A 15,337-nucleotide genomic window follows, 5' to 3' on the forward strand; every position below is an offset into this window, starting at 1 on the left:
ATGTATCCAGCTTCGATTCGAACATGAAAGAGCACGTCGTGTTTGCAGCGTGCCTTTGTTCACCAATTACCTTCTCCTCCTTGGTGGTTTCCCTTCTCTATTAGCATCCATCTGCTGTGAAATATATTAACAAAAAAAAATTACTTCAAGAATTAGCTCTCAGAAACCATGATTCCTTTTCCACTATTTCATTTGGTGTATCTGAATAGCCCTTTTGTTGCATGTTGTCAAGGAATCTGCTAATCTTGGGTTTCCTGCTGGCACGGGGATGTGTATGGGGTGGCTCTACTCTGCCCTGCTTGCGCTGCTGTATAAGCTGCAAGGTTTACTTTTATCACTTCCTTAGGCTTTATTTTCCAGCTGCCAGAATATTAAGCTACATTACAAGTTGCCTGTCCTGCAAATACTTTCCTCTGAACATACTAATTGTAAAAGTGATCCATCTCCCCCAGTTACTTTTGGAAGCAAAGATACAACTGGGCAAAAGCTGGTAGAACGGAAGGCTTGTCACCATCAGCAGGTTACAGAAAAAATGTCTCAATACTGACCCCTCTCTGAAAGTTGGCTTTGGAGAACCGCTGCTGCGTCTGCTTCTGCTGGAAGGCTGGTCCCCTCTTTAGCAGGAAAGGCCTGCTGGTATAGGAGAAGACAGAAAAGGACATCGTCGAATATCGTCACAGGTCTCTCCTAAAGTTTTATGCTAAAATATGTAATCCAGTGTGGTATTAAAAAGCAGGATGAGAAGCAAATGAGGCTGTGTGTTACCACACAGTTCACTCGTTCAGCCCAACAAGTTTTTCTGTCAGCGAAGACTTTCTGAGGAACTAATTTTTCTGCTCGAATGAAATAACAGCTTCTGTTTGTTCTGAACTCTGATCATTAAAAAAAAAAATATCGTGGAAGAAAATAATAGAAAAAAATCTGGTCAGCAGAGACCTCTGGAGGTCATTCAGTCCCTGCTCTACTCAGAGCTGAGAACGACAGGACTGCGAGGGAGCTTCCTTCTGGGCTCACAATGAGCCAGAACCGAGACTGTCCCCAGTGCCTGGCAACCTTTGCCACAGCTCCGGGGGTGCAGCATCTGCTCCTGCAGCCCCTCACCAGGACAGACTCCCTCTCCCTGCCTATTCCTTATGGCTGGAATCTGTATTTCCTGTCTTCATGAAAATAAATGCTATTTCACCCATCAAAAGTTTTCACCAAAGTGACAGAGGAAAATGTTTAATAAAAATATAAAGGTCACATTTTCCATGCTTTCTAAAATAAAATGACATATTATACCTGAATTATTAACTATCAGCGTAAGGTTGCTTTATTTCCAGGTACTTTCCCAACATACCCAGGGGTATTTTTCTCACATTGCATTAGCACACGTCCGTAGCCCTTCCCAGCTGGTGCAGACCAAGAGCAGAGCCCCAGGAGCTGCACAGGGAGTCAAAAAACAAAAATCAAAAACAAAAAAGCCCAAAATACAAAATATTTTACCTTTTCACTGGGGCACTGGTGCTGGCAGCAGCTGCTCTGAATCTCTTGGGGCCTGGGGGTGGCCATCGCCGTCCCTCCAGCTGCCCATTGCTGCTGCTTTTGGCGAAAGCATCGTTGTTCTTGTTTCCCTGAAAGAGCAGTGAGAGCTCAGCAGCTGCCACTCGTGCTGCAACCTCGCACAACAAAGGAGCGAGTGTGAGCAATGGCACACGACCGACTGTCCTTCCCTCCGCTGACTGCCGCTGTCTGAAGAGCCAGTGCATTTATCTGGCATTTTCTTTGGCTCTGTCTAGGGGAAAATCCAGCCTGCTCCAAGGTGCAGGCGGTGATGCTGACACCGCAGCAGTTCCTTCACTGCTCTCGGATGTGTCCAGTGTCACTTGCAATTGCTTCAAGGTGGGCTCAGCCCTGCACTGTTGCTCTGCATTCCCTGTATTCTCATTCCCAACCAGTTTTCCTTCTGCAGTCTTGCAACAAAAGAACTCTGCAAGTGCTTTTTTTTGTTATTTTCGTCGTTGATATTTTCTTGATGGGAAAGTGGTTCCTTGCTAAATCTATTAAAACCTGGTCTCTTCCATGGCCTTTTGTACCTACAACAGGAATAATTCTACCAAGCAGTGTTGCTGTAGTCTCAACATTTGGACTCAGTATACACTGTTGCCAACAATCAGTGTGTGTGCTTCAGCTCCTGAGCACGAAAGCATGAGTACCAGGAAGAATGTTTCATTCTAATGGTGCAGAAATTTTAAAAAAAAAAATAGTCTACAGAGAGCAAACCTCTCACAAACCAAGCATTACAGTTTTGTTCATGTTTCTTTTCAGCCATTGACTGTTTCTTGTTTGGACACAGAAGTTGCCTGGTTCAAGCCCTGAAGCATGAAGCACATCAGAAGACACCTCAGCAGCGCAGGTCCTCCTGCAGTTACCTACACAAACTGCCAAAGCCTCCATCCCATTTATTTCTGTGGGACAACCACCATTACTGTTACTACCTACTAACTGAGATGTGTTTCCACATTCTCCCCACTTGGTTTATTTCTGTAAAATGGAAGCTACAGTAGAATTATGCCTCCTAGCAACTGCTTATTACTTTCTGTTAATACCCAGCCACTCTCAATATCTGAGTCACTGTAGTCTTTATTTTCAGGAATAACCACTCTCCATGCACATGCCTGCTCAGTTTAGGGTTCTCTTATTTATACCCCCCAGACATAGCCATTAAATGTGCCATCATGTTCACCACTTTGCTGATCTTTTAAAAGCTTACTGGGCATATGTGACCTCCTAATTGAGTGGATTTCCATCAGTGTGGCAAAAAACAACTCCCTCTTACAAAGGACTATCTACCTGCTTGATTTCCACCTTCTACACCAAGTCACTTTAATATCAGTGGTACTCAGAAGGAAGCTGTAAGAACCACTTTCATGACCTTCCATCCCATCTCTTGAGTCTTAAAAATAGCTTAAAAATTAAATGAAAACATTTTATTTAAAGTGTTTTCGAGCAAAGACATGGTCTAAACATTTAAATTTGAAAAAGTGAAAGCCATTAATAAAAAAAAATATGCATTTTATGCTGAAGAATGTGGGCAATCTGACTCATGGCTGTCATAGCACTGGGAATCTGTGTCTCTGGGGAGATCCCCACTTGCTAGTGAAAAGTATGTCTCTGAATCAAAGTCACCTGAAGTCAACAACAGTCTATTCTTTGACCTCACTGAACCATGGAAAATGCTTTGGGTGAAGGAGAAATAATGGTGAATCTTAACATAACTCCTCTAAATGATAATAGTGAGATGACATGGAATTTGTTTTTATGGAAATACTTTTACATCTTTTAAGAACACATTTAAAAAAAATCTTTTTTGTAAAACCCATAGGAATTGATTCAGTAAAAATATGCCAAGTCATAAGCTTATAAAACCAACTGGAAAATTGCTATTTTATATGCATGTGTCTGTACTCACCTATGCATATAAATGCTGTGCACAGGCATATAAAAGATGTCTGTAAATTTTTTATGTAGATTGCTCTTTGGGGTGATCCAGGATCATAAAATCCAGCTGATTGCTACATGACATTTGGGAACAGCTGTACCTTCCTTACCCCCTACCTCTTGAACTGATGTCTGGCGATTTAAAGGGCTCACTCCATTTAATGCAGCAGCTGCTCTTCTCCTGGGACCGGGCACAGTATTCCTGAATTGCCTCCGATTGTATTGTTGTTGTCCAAACCCTCTTCTAAAACGGTTAGGTCCTATGAAAATAAACTCTTATTTTAGCATCCTTCAAAACTTGATTTATGATTACAATTTTGCAAATAGATTACAAGCTTAACTTAATATGCTATAGGAGTCTCTATATAAATAATGATGCAAGAATTGTATTAACTTATTCCAGAAAAGTAAATTGATTTTGCAGAATATTAAATAATTTATCTCTCCAGTGTTTCACTAACATTCTTATTATATGCAGGAGTGACAAACACATCATTTGATTTGAAAGAATATAGAAAAGAATTCCATAATTCTGATTCCTAATAAAGGCAGGAACACTCGCATCAGGAAACCTGTCAATCCGTTGTCAGGGTTCATATTGCTATGAACTAACTGTGAAATGGAAAATCCTTTTGATATAGGTACACGAGTGACATGAGCATCCAGAAGTCAACCTCACAGCAGCCTGGAATAGCTCTGAGTGCCCACATTATAGAACTTGATAAGTGAAGACTGAACTGTAATTTATATGTGTGTGTATATATATATAGATATATATTTACCTTGACATATCTTTATTTACTGCATATATTGAAGGGGGTACCTTCTGCTATTTTATGTACCTGCTCAGTACATATACACTCAGAGCCCATCTTGCATTTACATTTTTCCCTAAGGCTGTTTATGATTTTGAAGTTTGCCAAAGTGTCGAGCACGAGGAAAGCGCTCCCTCAGATGGAGGCACAGTGCATTAAAACCTAATTACTTCACATGATAAACTTCTGTAGTCCTAATGAAGCAGACATTCTCCAAGTTGTTATACCAGTGAAATGTGCACACATAGTCAGAGGGGTGGATAAATCAGACATAAAGCAGTACATGGGAGAGGGCACCAAGAGCACAGTTAAACCCCTGCACCATCCAGCAGAACCTCGTCGATACAAACCACAGAGCAGTTAGACACATGTATTGATCCTATACCATTGATTCCTACATCACAGCAATTTATAATGACTTGGAGCAATTAGAAATGAAGTGTTCTGAGGCAGCGGTGACATTGCTGTCAGGGGCCATCACTGCAGTGATTAATGAAGGCTCCAGCCACAGCATGTGACACCCATCGATGCCAGCATGGGCTGGTTACACTGGGATACAGGTGAAGATGATTTGAGCTGCTCTGCTCTAAAACAGAAGGGCAAGAGGGCATGCCTATGGGAAGCACCTCCCGAACAGCACACTGGGGTGTTTCACTCCCTGTGGCCCACAGTCCTGGTTGGGAACACTCACAAAAACACAATGCTGTTCACATGTTCTGTGGGGCCAGTAATTTTCTTTGCAAACCGTGCTCTCTCACCGCAGGAGAAGTGCAGGTGTTTAAATGTTCCTTTCCCGACAAACACTTGAATTTTGCCCATCTGTGTCTTTTTAACCAGATGTGGTCTCGCTGTGTTTAATGCCCCTTTTCTCCCTCCTGGTTCTGTCCCCACAGTTTGTTTTTCTCTTTCTTATTCCCTACAACAACCATCCTGGGCCTGTCCCTCTCCCTTGTCTGTTTGCCTCTGATCCCCACAACACAGCTCTCCTGCACTCTGGAGAGGACACCTCCTCTGCAGCAGGACAGACGGAGCTCAGCTGCCTTCCCTGGGTATTTCATCGGGGCGATGTGAGGGACTGACGCAAAAGGCAGCCCAGACCAGAAAATCATGCCCCAGTCAGTCAGTTCATATTAGAGAGCCTCTGCTCAGCAGTGCACTCAGGCATGTCGCAGCCAGTGCAAACAACTAACGATGGAGCCACTGGCTCCAAGGGGTACCCCGTGCACGACAGCTGGGTACCAAGTCCTCGCTCTGTCACGTGTATCCTGAAGTGTAACACATGGGAGGCTCCATCTCTGCAAAAAGTCTGGCAGGTGTTTATTAATGAAAGAACACCTGAATAAAACCCCAGAGCATCAGCAGCTGGGGAAGACCCCCACGATGCTGGGGTGCCTGCTCAGAGCCTGGTGCTCAGCACACGTGGGTTGGCCAAGAGGCACCTCTGCCCAGTAAATCCAGTTTGGGGAGAAGCCCTGATGTGTGACAGACTCTTTTTCCAAGGAGATTTGAAATTCAAATTTCTTGTCATTAAAAATCATCTTTCCCCCACTGGGGAGATGGTTTAAGCCATATTCCAGGAGGGATAACAGCATTTCGCTTGCACGAATTCTCTTGCTGGTTTAATCAGTGTAATACCCTTCTCCATGCTCTGTCATTACAGCGCTGGGCTGTTTTGATCGTCATTTTGATAATGGTTATCACGTCTCAGCCCAGAAGGGACTGCATTTCAGCAGGGAACAAAGTGAAATGAGCTCCCAGAGAATTATGGGCTAAATTCCCAGTTATGCTGAGCTTCCCAAAATTGCTACTGAAATCAGCTCCCACAACATGGTGGGTCTCTGCCCTTGGCAGGGCTGAATTCAGATTCAAAACCTATTAAATACTAAGACTAGCAGAAAGAACTATATAAATGAACAGAAAAGTTATCATTTCTAAGGAATAGCTAAAAAAAATATTTTGTTGGATTTATTTCACTCTGCACGCAGTAGTCTCTTGAGTGTGGAATAATATCAAAGCCTGTGTTTTTGACAGAAAAACCAATTTGGAAAGGGCAATTATCATCATTCTGTTTTGAACCGGAATGATTCTCGGTAAGGCAATATGTGGTGGAGACCAAGAACATGAGAGTGGGAGGTGGATCGGAGACAGGCAGGACAGCTCCCAGCAATCCCACTGTCCTGATGTGCCAGCAGCACCCTAAGGAAAGACATTGTGGCAAAATGTCACTAAAGTCTCCAATGAAGTGATTTAGCAGTAATTAAAAAAAAAGTAAGATTTTTATAGAGATGGCATTTCAGGCAGCAGATCACTTTGGTTCTGTAGATAAAAGCTAGTGCAACCAAACATAGATTAGTGTGTGATCACATCATATTATAAAAAAACTCATGACAAAAATAGCATGGTTGGCAAAAGTGACAAATTAGCTCCAATAACTGAGCTATCAAAGACAGTTACTGAAGGGGTAATTTAAGTGTGTTCTGGGAAAAAAAGGAGTATTAGGAAGAGGCATAATTAAAATATGCAAAGCCAAAAGGGAATAGAGAATAGATATTTAGTCACTTTGAATTAGTAATTCATGAGAGGGTAGAAGGGAGAGAAACGCGTGAATTTATGCTCTGAAAGGGCCCTGATATTCCATTGTTGCGGAGAGAAAAGCTATTCAGAGCCTGTGTACATCCATACGCACAGAGGAACTAGATAGGAGAAAGATTTAAAAGCTGTATTTTGTTACAAAATTGTGTTTTCCGGCTTGGCAGGCCTCCATCATCCCAAGGCACTCACCTACCTTGCAAATTCCTCTGCATCCAGGCACGGAAACGGGGCCGCCCGTACCTGTACGCTGAATTTCTGTTCTTGGCCTGCTGCCTTTGGTTGTCCCCCGTGGTGCTGGCATCTGTTTGCTCTTTCCTGTGGCGTTTTATAATGTCATCTAGATCGAAATGGCAAAGGAGAAACCCATAAAATACACACTTTCTGCCAACAGTTATTCCCACTGTCAACAGTAAAAATGGAGCTTGCGATTCTGTGAGCTACACTGGCTGTACAATAAAAGATTAAGCTTAGCTCAGAAAATATAGGATCAATTTACTCAGCTCCTGCAGGCTGGAGATTAGAGTGCAGCAAATTATTTAAGAATGTGCTACCATCCAGCACGTATCCACTATGTGCAGGACAGAGATTTCAGACCCATGTCCCACCAAGGGATCCGATCCTGCAGATTACTCACAAGCTTAAGGGAACATGTTTTTGCAGGGGCACCAGGAGCCTGGCACTGGGCAGAAAACATATTTTTTTGAGAAGCTGTGACTTGGGAGGCTGCGGGAGAGATGGTCAAAGCGGGGAGAATGGGCACCCATGGGTGCACCCACACCGTGATGGCTGCTCCAAAGGCTCCCCCTGCTATGCATGGGATGGGGGCACTACACCCTGCAGAAGACACATCCCTGATGTATAAACAACACAAACTCTGTTCAAATGTCATGCAAACACAAGTGGGATGAATGTCCCCCTCGTCCCTGAATTTGCAAAGGAGAGAATGGAAGCTTGGTGCAGCAAATGCCATGATGCAAGGGCTGTGTGGAAGGGATCTCACTTGTACAGGGCAACTGCCAACAAGGGGACAATATGGTCCTGCAAACACTCATGGTCCACCAGGAGGTTGTAGAATGGTTTTCTTTCAGTTTCCATCCCCTGGAGTCAGCTACCTGCATGTCTTTCCTCAGTGCTTTAAAAAAACACAGCAAGTTTCTAGCCCTCAGTGGTATGCGATAAAGCTTGAAGCCATAAAAGTCTATGGCTTGAGGAACAGTATGCAGAGATTTAACATGCACAACAAATATCAGCAGTACTTCGTATTTAAAGTTTCACAGTCTTCAGGACCTGACTCTTGTCCTTCTGACTATCTGGGGTAGATGCTCCTGCTTAATTACTCAATATAGCCAACCTAGAAACAGCTGGGTAAGGATATATCAACCACACAGGAAGAACTTCTTCACTTCTGCTGTTCTCTGGTGAAGCAGAAAAGGAGAATATCCCAAATACAAGAGGACTGCACAAGGGATCCCTGATATCCCCTGCAAAACGGGTTCTCCTGTATAGACCGGTCTGCACCACACCAAGGGAACCAGCTGTCATGCTTCATGTTGAACACATCGACTTGATTTCCATGCTTGCCCACAGCCAGCAGCATTAGGATGTTTTGGGACCCCTGCACAGCTCTCTGCAGACAAGGAGAGCAACCAGCCAGATTCTGCGCTGCTGCAGTACAAATGCTGGGACCAGGCACAGCTGCATCGCACCTCTGAGCCCCCATCGCCACCCCACCACAAAAGGGTTATAAAACAGCCTAAAAGCAGCAAAATGGACCTGAGATGTCCTGCCAGTGTCCCAGAACTCCTCTCACTCAAACTTATTAGGCAGCTCTGAAAATGTACTGTACTGAGCTCTTTCATGACCTACAAGATGTTTCTCACCTTCTTTGCAAAACACTATGCAAATGCAGCTCCCAAGCTGCAGAGCCTGCATGAAACAACCAATTATTTTTCCTGTGATTTAGACACTTTCGGTTTAAAACGATTTTAGTAGCAATGAGAAGACAACACAAATTTCTCCTAAGGAAGTTTTGCCACTGTGCTTCACCAGTTCAGACCCAGCCAAACATCCAGCCACACACCCCCTGAGCAGCACTGAAGTGCTGTGTTTTATGACAGAGAGCACAAGGGACACAAAGGAAGGTGATGATCTACCTGCAGTATCCAGACTATACCTGACAGGGTTTTGAAAGCTCACGCCCATCCTGAACAAGTGTTTTTACTCTTTAAAACATGGCACTGGAAGTTGAGGTATCTGCATCAAGCACAAACCACTTTTAGATGCGGAGCTCTATTAAGAAACAGCTCAAAGTTCTCAAGGAGTTGGTCTGACATCAGGGGTGTCTTCTTAATTCAAACTGTTCTGATGAAGAGGAAAGGCAAAGGACCATCTTCTCATTAATTTATATTTTCCTACAGTTTCTTCTTTTAACCTTAAACCTTCCAGAAAATATTTAGCGAGTAATAAAGTCACATGTGTTAAGCTCCAAGCAGAATGTTTTAACTTCAACAAATTAGCAAGAAAAGAAGTGTCCAAATCAGGCCTTTTCTCAGGCAGTGGCTACTCCTTAATGAACCACTTTAGTGGAAGCACCAAAGTGCCATTAGCCTTCAATGGGTGATTATCACAAACAGCACATCATACCTCCAGCGCTGTGACTTGTCATTTTCTATCAAGAAATTCCTGTATCTAAATTAATACAAAGCCCAGGGAAAACAAGTGAGAGCAGATCTAAGAATAGGCTGCGTGACTGCCTTTGTGATTTCTCTATCAAGTCTGCCAGTAAGGGAGCACGCTGGGAGGGGCTGTTCTTGGTACGAATACGCTAATGTTCTCAGCTAAGTGTGCCTTTGGGACATATGCTATTTGCGGCACAGGCTGCTTTGAAGCATATGGACAGCATCCCTGCTTATGGGGAGGTGGATGTAAGCATCCAAGGGTGGGCTATCTACAGTGCAAGGAAGAGCTCGCTGGGAACACAGAGGAGATGAATGTTCAGGTTCCCAGTCTGTCACCTTTCAGTGTCTTTTTTTGTTTAGGTTTGAGTTGTTATCCTGTCTTCTGTACCCATAAGTATGATGGTGTCAACAGAGCAATGTAATGGAGTACTATGTAAGGATGGAAGGGATACTGAGAGGTCGTTTAAGGTACTCCTATGTTCTCAAGACAGAGTTAGATCTATCAGGGTGGCTTTAGAGTAACTCTTGCAGTTTCCTGTGACTGCTAACTCAAGTAAGACACAATTTATCTCGAAGCACAGCAACAAGCACCTGATGGCAAAGGTTTCAGTTTTTCACCAGGGCTCTTTTTTTCCAGTTCTCTCTTCCACCCTGAGTAAGGTGTATTCTGGACTGAATATAGAGGTGGAGCACAGGAGGTCTGGCTGAGGGAAGAACTATGGGAGAGCAAAAGCAAAGGGAGTATCACTTGTCAGCAAAAAGGATGTGCAACACCATGGGAAAAAAAACTAAATCAAACATCCAAGACCCACTATTGCTGTAAATCCCCACAGCACCATTAAAATAAGGGCGCATCAGCCAAGGGATCAATTTGAGTTTGCAGTGGGAAATGTTGTATTCTTGACAAGTGGCTCATTGCTGGGAAGAAATGACACAAGATTTCTGTTAGGAAGCTGACCCAATACTAAAAGGTGCTGGTGGACTTTCCTTCCACAGCAGATCCACCAAGATCTATCATCCAACCGTCAGAGTCCAGGCCTTCGGAGCTAATAAAAGGACAGTTGTTTATGCACAGTTCACATATCCAGTGCCAGAGGAATGGCGAGCATCACGAGCAGGCTGCTATAAATAGGCTGCATACCCGAGGATACGTCTCATATCTTTATTTCAATAGAGGCTCATTTACGTAAGCCTCTCCCAACCCGCGGCGCTTGACACTCTCCCCCTTGAAGTTACGGGGTGCTGCCAGCAAAGCACAGAGCACAGTTGGAAGCCGTGATTCGTCCTCCCCCCCACCCCGGCTATTTCTTCACCTTTTCCTGCCCTGTCCCGTTCCACCGCAACCAGGTGCCGACACACCCGGGGCAGGAATACTGCGGAGCCACACCACGCTCGTCTGCCTGCCTCTACCCACAGCGCCACGACACACACAAGCACAAAACAAACCCCCGGGCCCCGCCAGGCGCACGGAGCCCCGGCCGGGATCAGCCCCGGGCCGGGACCGGCCAAAGAGGCGCACGGAGTCCCGGGCTGGGTCGGGTCCCTCTGAACGCCCGCGGCCCGACCCTGCCGCCCGGGCAGGGACCCTCACCCCGCCGGACCTACCCAGGGACATGTCAATCTCCTCGGCTCCCGGCTGCGGCTCAGCCGCGGGGCCCGGCCCCGGCTGCGGCCCCGCCACCTCCATGGGCTCCGCGCTCGCAATGCCGCCCAGTGCGCCTGCCCGGAATGTGCCGGCAGCCGCCGCCGGCACCCCGCCCCGGCACCCAGCCCGGCCCCGGCACCCACCCCCAGCACCCTGCCCTCTGTGCCGGACGCCCCCTCTCTCTGCAAGATGACCGCCCGGTGCCCCGCAAGCATCCCCCAGGCTTGCTCCTCAAGCATCGCCTCCGCCCCCCACTTCGCAGTCGGCTCTGCCCGCTGCGCCCCGGGACGCTCTCCGCCCACCCCAGCCTTGGCTCTCTGCCCGTCCACACCCCAGGAGTGACCCTCGCAGCTTCCCCACTTGTTCGGTACACCCTTTTCATCAGCACTTCCCCTCTAGCTCTCCTCTCAGCACCATTTCCCAGCCTCCCTGCTAGCCTTTCCTCTTCTCCCCCTGAATCCTTCTCCTCTGGGGTCTATGCCAGGAGCAGATATATCTTAAAAACCCATCAGTCATTTCTGAGCCATGTAAAAGAAGAAATGACTGCCTCATTCCGAAGACTAGAAAAACAGGCTAAGTAAAACAGGAGGCACCCTTGGCTTGTATTCAGTCATGAACTTTTTTTTTATTTGTGAGCTTCTTCAGGAACAAGCATTCCTTTGGGATTTGTCTTTCAGCACCACCCCAACCACTCAGAACACAGATTCTTCTGGGGATCTTTCAGTCTTTTTCACATTAGTTATGGTACTGGTGCAGTCTGAATACAATATGTGAGCTAAACCATCTTCCTCTGCTTTTGAAGCCAGATGAAAACAAAACAAAATGAACCTAAACAAAATGGAAAAGAACTGGAAGAACCACTCCTCTTCCAAAGGGCTACTGTGCATTAGGTGAATAGCATATTTTCCTCTAAAATTTTTGTATAATAAATGTTCTGAAATAATTTTCCAAACCACATATGTAATATTAATAGAGGCCACATAAAACTCAGAACAAAGTCTGCATGTTCTGTGTTTTCAAGGCAGTTCCTTGTGTTTTCAAGACAGTTTATTTTTCCCAGCTTTCACTTCAAATGGGAGAGAAAGTTCTACATACAAATGAAGCAGCGCACAGATTGCCTCTTGGTATGTGTAGAGCTCCTAACAAGATCAAGTGCTTCTGAAAGTGTTGGTCTATGGAATTGTTCTCTCATGAAAGAAAAGAACTGAATATAGTGTAGAGAGCAACAAATAATCTCAGCTGTCTTTTGCATTGACACTGAAGGATGATCACTAAAACTCTTTAATGTAAAATGTTAGGCACTAAGGTCATGATAACCCACTTGCAATTTTCTGTGATGTGCAAGGTTTTCTGGAGGTGCTGCTGCTCTTTGGGGAGCCCTGGCTCTAATGCATCCCTAGTCCAAGAGCTTTTCTGCAAATGGAATCTTGAACATTTCCCAGCAATTTAGTTGGAGCAGAAGGGGAAGCTGTGACTGCTGGTAAAAGGCTGGAAGTGTCCATGCAAGCCGGGCCTTCAGCAATGAACAGAGAGAGGAGGTCCATAGCAGTGTCATTTTCTAGCACCCAACGAAGGTGTTGGAGAAGGGCTCTGGGAGGTGTCCTGGAGTCGACTGTGAAGCAGCACCTGCCAGGACCCTGCAGGAGGTTCTGGAGTCCTCTTTGGGCACAGCAGGGTCTTGAATGACCTAGGCTTCCGCACTGGGAAGAAGCTGGATTTGGTCCTGCTGTGAGGACAGTGTATTGAAAGGTTTTGTAGCTTTCTGCAAAATCATGTGTATTTGTATCTTCAGAAAATTTGAAACAGACAAGAGATTTCCAATAGTGTTTCCGTGTGATCATGTTTAGTGAAACAAACATTTGAGACAAGACAAAGGCAGAGTTTGAAACATGATCTTCCAAAATAGTAGGTATTTCCAAATGACAGTTTTCTTTATTGAGCTACCACACAGCTTTTGCAGCAAATTTCACTTCACCGGATTTGATTATCTGTTTTTCTCTAGGAGCATAGCTTTGACAGCAGTGATAAAACCTTTACAAACCATACTTCTGCATCTGGGCAGTAGGAGCTGATAGGCACTCTTATCACACAACTGCCAGTCTGTGACCTCTTAACGCCTTGGCAAGTGTCCCATTTACTTAGTATGTCTAAGCACTACCATTAAGTCAGTTGTGAGTAATTTCTCACATTAACAATGTAGGTGACACTGGAGGTGGTGAAAAGGCCTCAAGAGCCAAAATCTCCTCTAAAGCACAATTCTCCTGCACCAGAGAGGGCTGCAGGTGTCAGACAGACAGACTTGACCCTGCATCCTAAGAAAGGAATGTCAGTAATGTGACTTTATAAAGGTTAAAGTAGGATTATTAAAATATATATATATATATATATATATATATATATATATATATAATTTCACTAGAACTGGTTTGCATTGGGTAAATGATGCTGTGGCAATGAGCTATCAAGCTGAGCTCTCAAACAAAACTGAGGCTCCTCTGCAAAAAGTGCCAGGTATCCCTTCCCAGGAGAGCACATACATGATGAACTTTTTCATAAACAACAAGTGTTATTTTGGGGCACTGAGCCTTTCAATTTATCAGATGCTCTTCCTGTCATACAATCAAACCCCAAGGAACCCTAGAAGACTTTTAGCTAAAAGCAAATAAAAATAGAAGTCAGTGGGAGAAGGGAACACATGCCAGCATTCAGACACTTGTATTATCTGAAATGTTTTCTCAGTTTCTTAGTATATTTAGTGAATTTTCTGCATGTTAAATAACTTGTGATGATTCGTTGCTGTAATAAATCTCATGCCATGATATAGAAATATGTGTCTTAATAGTAGTGCTGACCACTTTCTCCGTTGTTCCCAGGGGTACCTTATATCACAGTTATTTAATACAAGATAACAAAAAATATGACTATTCACTTTCAGTGAAGTGGACCCAAAACTACATGATGCAGTTGCAAATAAATGTTTTTTCTTGGGAATTAAGCCTGAGTGGCTGTAGGAATATGTGTCAAGGAAAATGTTTAGTATCTGAATGCATACATTTGTATCTGTGTGTATGGAAGTATTCCATTCTGTATCAGAATTGCTCAAAGCATAAACAATTGCTTATCTCAATGGGCCAAAAGATCACTTTTGTAGTGTTTTGTATTTTGCCCACAAGGGGGTGTGTTTAGGTCTTATAGTTGGTGAGAACTACAGGAGCTTCGTTCTTAGTTATTAATGAGGAACACCAGCAGCAGTACAGCTTTGTTAACTTGCTCCGAAATTGGTGTGCCGCCACTGAAGAGCTTATATTTTATTGTTAGATGCTGAACATGGCCTTTTAACCATATATTACTACTTGTAATTAATCTGCTTGAGAAGATGGAAGAGAACAAAACAGTTTATCTTTTTTGAGAAAAGTCCAGATTATGCCGATATTTCTCTGCATTACCCATTCCCAGAATGTGAGCTACAATTATAATAATGCTTCAGTTTTTATACAGAACTTCTGTCTGGATGCAATAAAGTGGCTGAGGTGCATATATCAACGCATTCTACTCAGTGAAAATAACTGTTCACTGACAGGTCAACCACTTCTTGTTAACAGTTAATGACAAATTCCATTATTTGCTTCTTACACATCTAGTCATATCTTCGGACTATGCAGAACTTCCTTAAAGTCATCCCATAAAAATGCACCTCTAGATCTTGAGGTTTGCAGGATGATTTGACATTTGTATTGAAGCCAAATACAATTGATCATCCTGCGTGCAGTTATCTAGGACAAGGTGATAACAGTTACTCCTTATCTTAGACTGTCTTTTATGTATCAGAGATCTGGCTTGTGGAATGCATGACATAGTTGATAAAAGATAATTGCAACGGCACGAGCTTGGACTCAACACACAGATGTGCAGGATGACAGGGGAGTTGGTAGCTTCAGCGCAATCCATATCAGCCTAGCTACATCCCAGTAAACAGATACACAGATACACCACACTTCTGTGCTTCTGATTGCACTGGAGGAGTAGTTTTAGCTCATGGTGCTTCACAAGGTCTCTCAATATTAAACTAAGATTTCGTTGAAAGGGTTGCATCTTTAATTTTACCAAGAAACAAGCAAGGCAAGTAT

At 44.2% G+C, this 15,337-nt stretch overlaps 1 protein-coding gene and 1 long non-coding RNA gene across 3 annotated transcripts in view; one reads left to right on the plus strand and one right to left on the minus strand.

Moving 5' to 3' along the window:
- The window catches only part of LOC110357462 (uncharacterized), a 20,084-nt gene extending 17,650 nt beyond the window's left edge, over window positions 1-2,434 (plus strand). The window contains exon 3 of the long non-coding RNA XR_010475662.1: window positions 2,308-2,434. This is a non-coding gene — a long non-coding RNA (uncharacterized LOC110357462). The remainder of the gene's footprint in view (window positions 1-2,307) is intronic.
- The window catches only part of LOC102096298 (UAP56-interacting factor), a 15,078-nt gene extending 3,749 nt beyond the window's left edge, over window positions 1-11,329 (minus strand). The window contains exons 1-6 of one of the 2 annotated variants that reach the window (XM_005500475.3): window positions 11,171-11,329; window positions 7,081-7,224; window positions 3,598-3,740; window positions 1,486-1,613; window positions 549-633; window positions 71-114 (exon numbers count right to left, since the gene is read on the minus strand). In XM_005500475.3, the coding sequence (XP_005500532.2) occupies window positions 71-114; window positions 549-633; window positions 1,486-1,613; window positions 3,598-3,740; window positions 7,081-7,224; window positions 11,171-11,252 (626 nt within the window). In that variant the 5' untranslated portion in view covers window positions 11,253-11,329. The remainder of the gene's footprint in view (window positions 1-70; window positions 115-548; window positions 634-1,485; window positions 1,614-3,597; window positions 3,741-7,080; window positions 7,225-11,170) is intronic. The other variant, XM_065077672.1, reaches the window with a different exon arrangement.
- Window positions 11,330-15,337: the final 4,008 nt, after the last annotated feature.

The sequence above is a fragment of the Columba livia genome, chromosome 12, assembly GCF_036013475.1.
Source record: "Columba livia isolate bColLiv1 breed racing homer chromosome 12, bColLiv1.pat.W.v2, whole genome shotgun sequence".
Lineage (NCBI taxonomy): Eukaryota > Metazoa > Chordata > Aves > Columbiformes > Columbidae > Columba > Columba livia.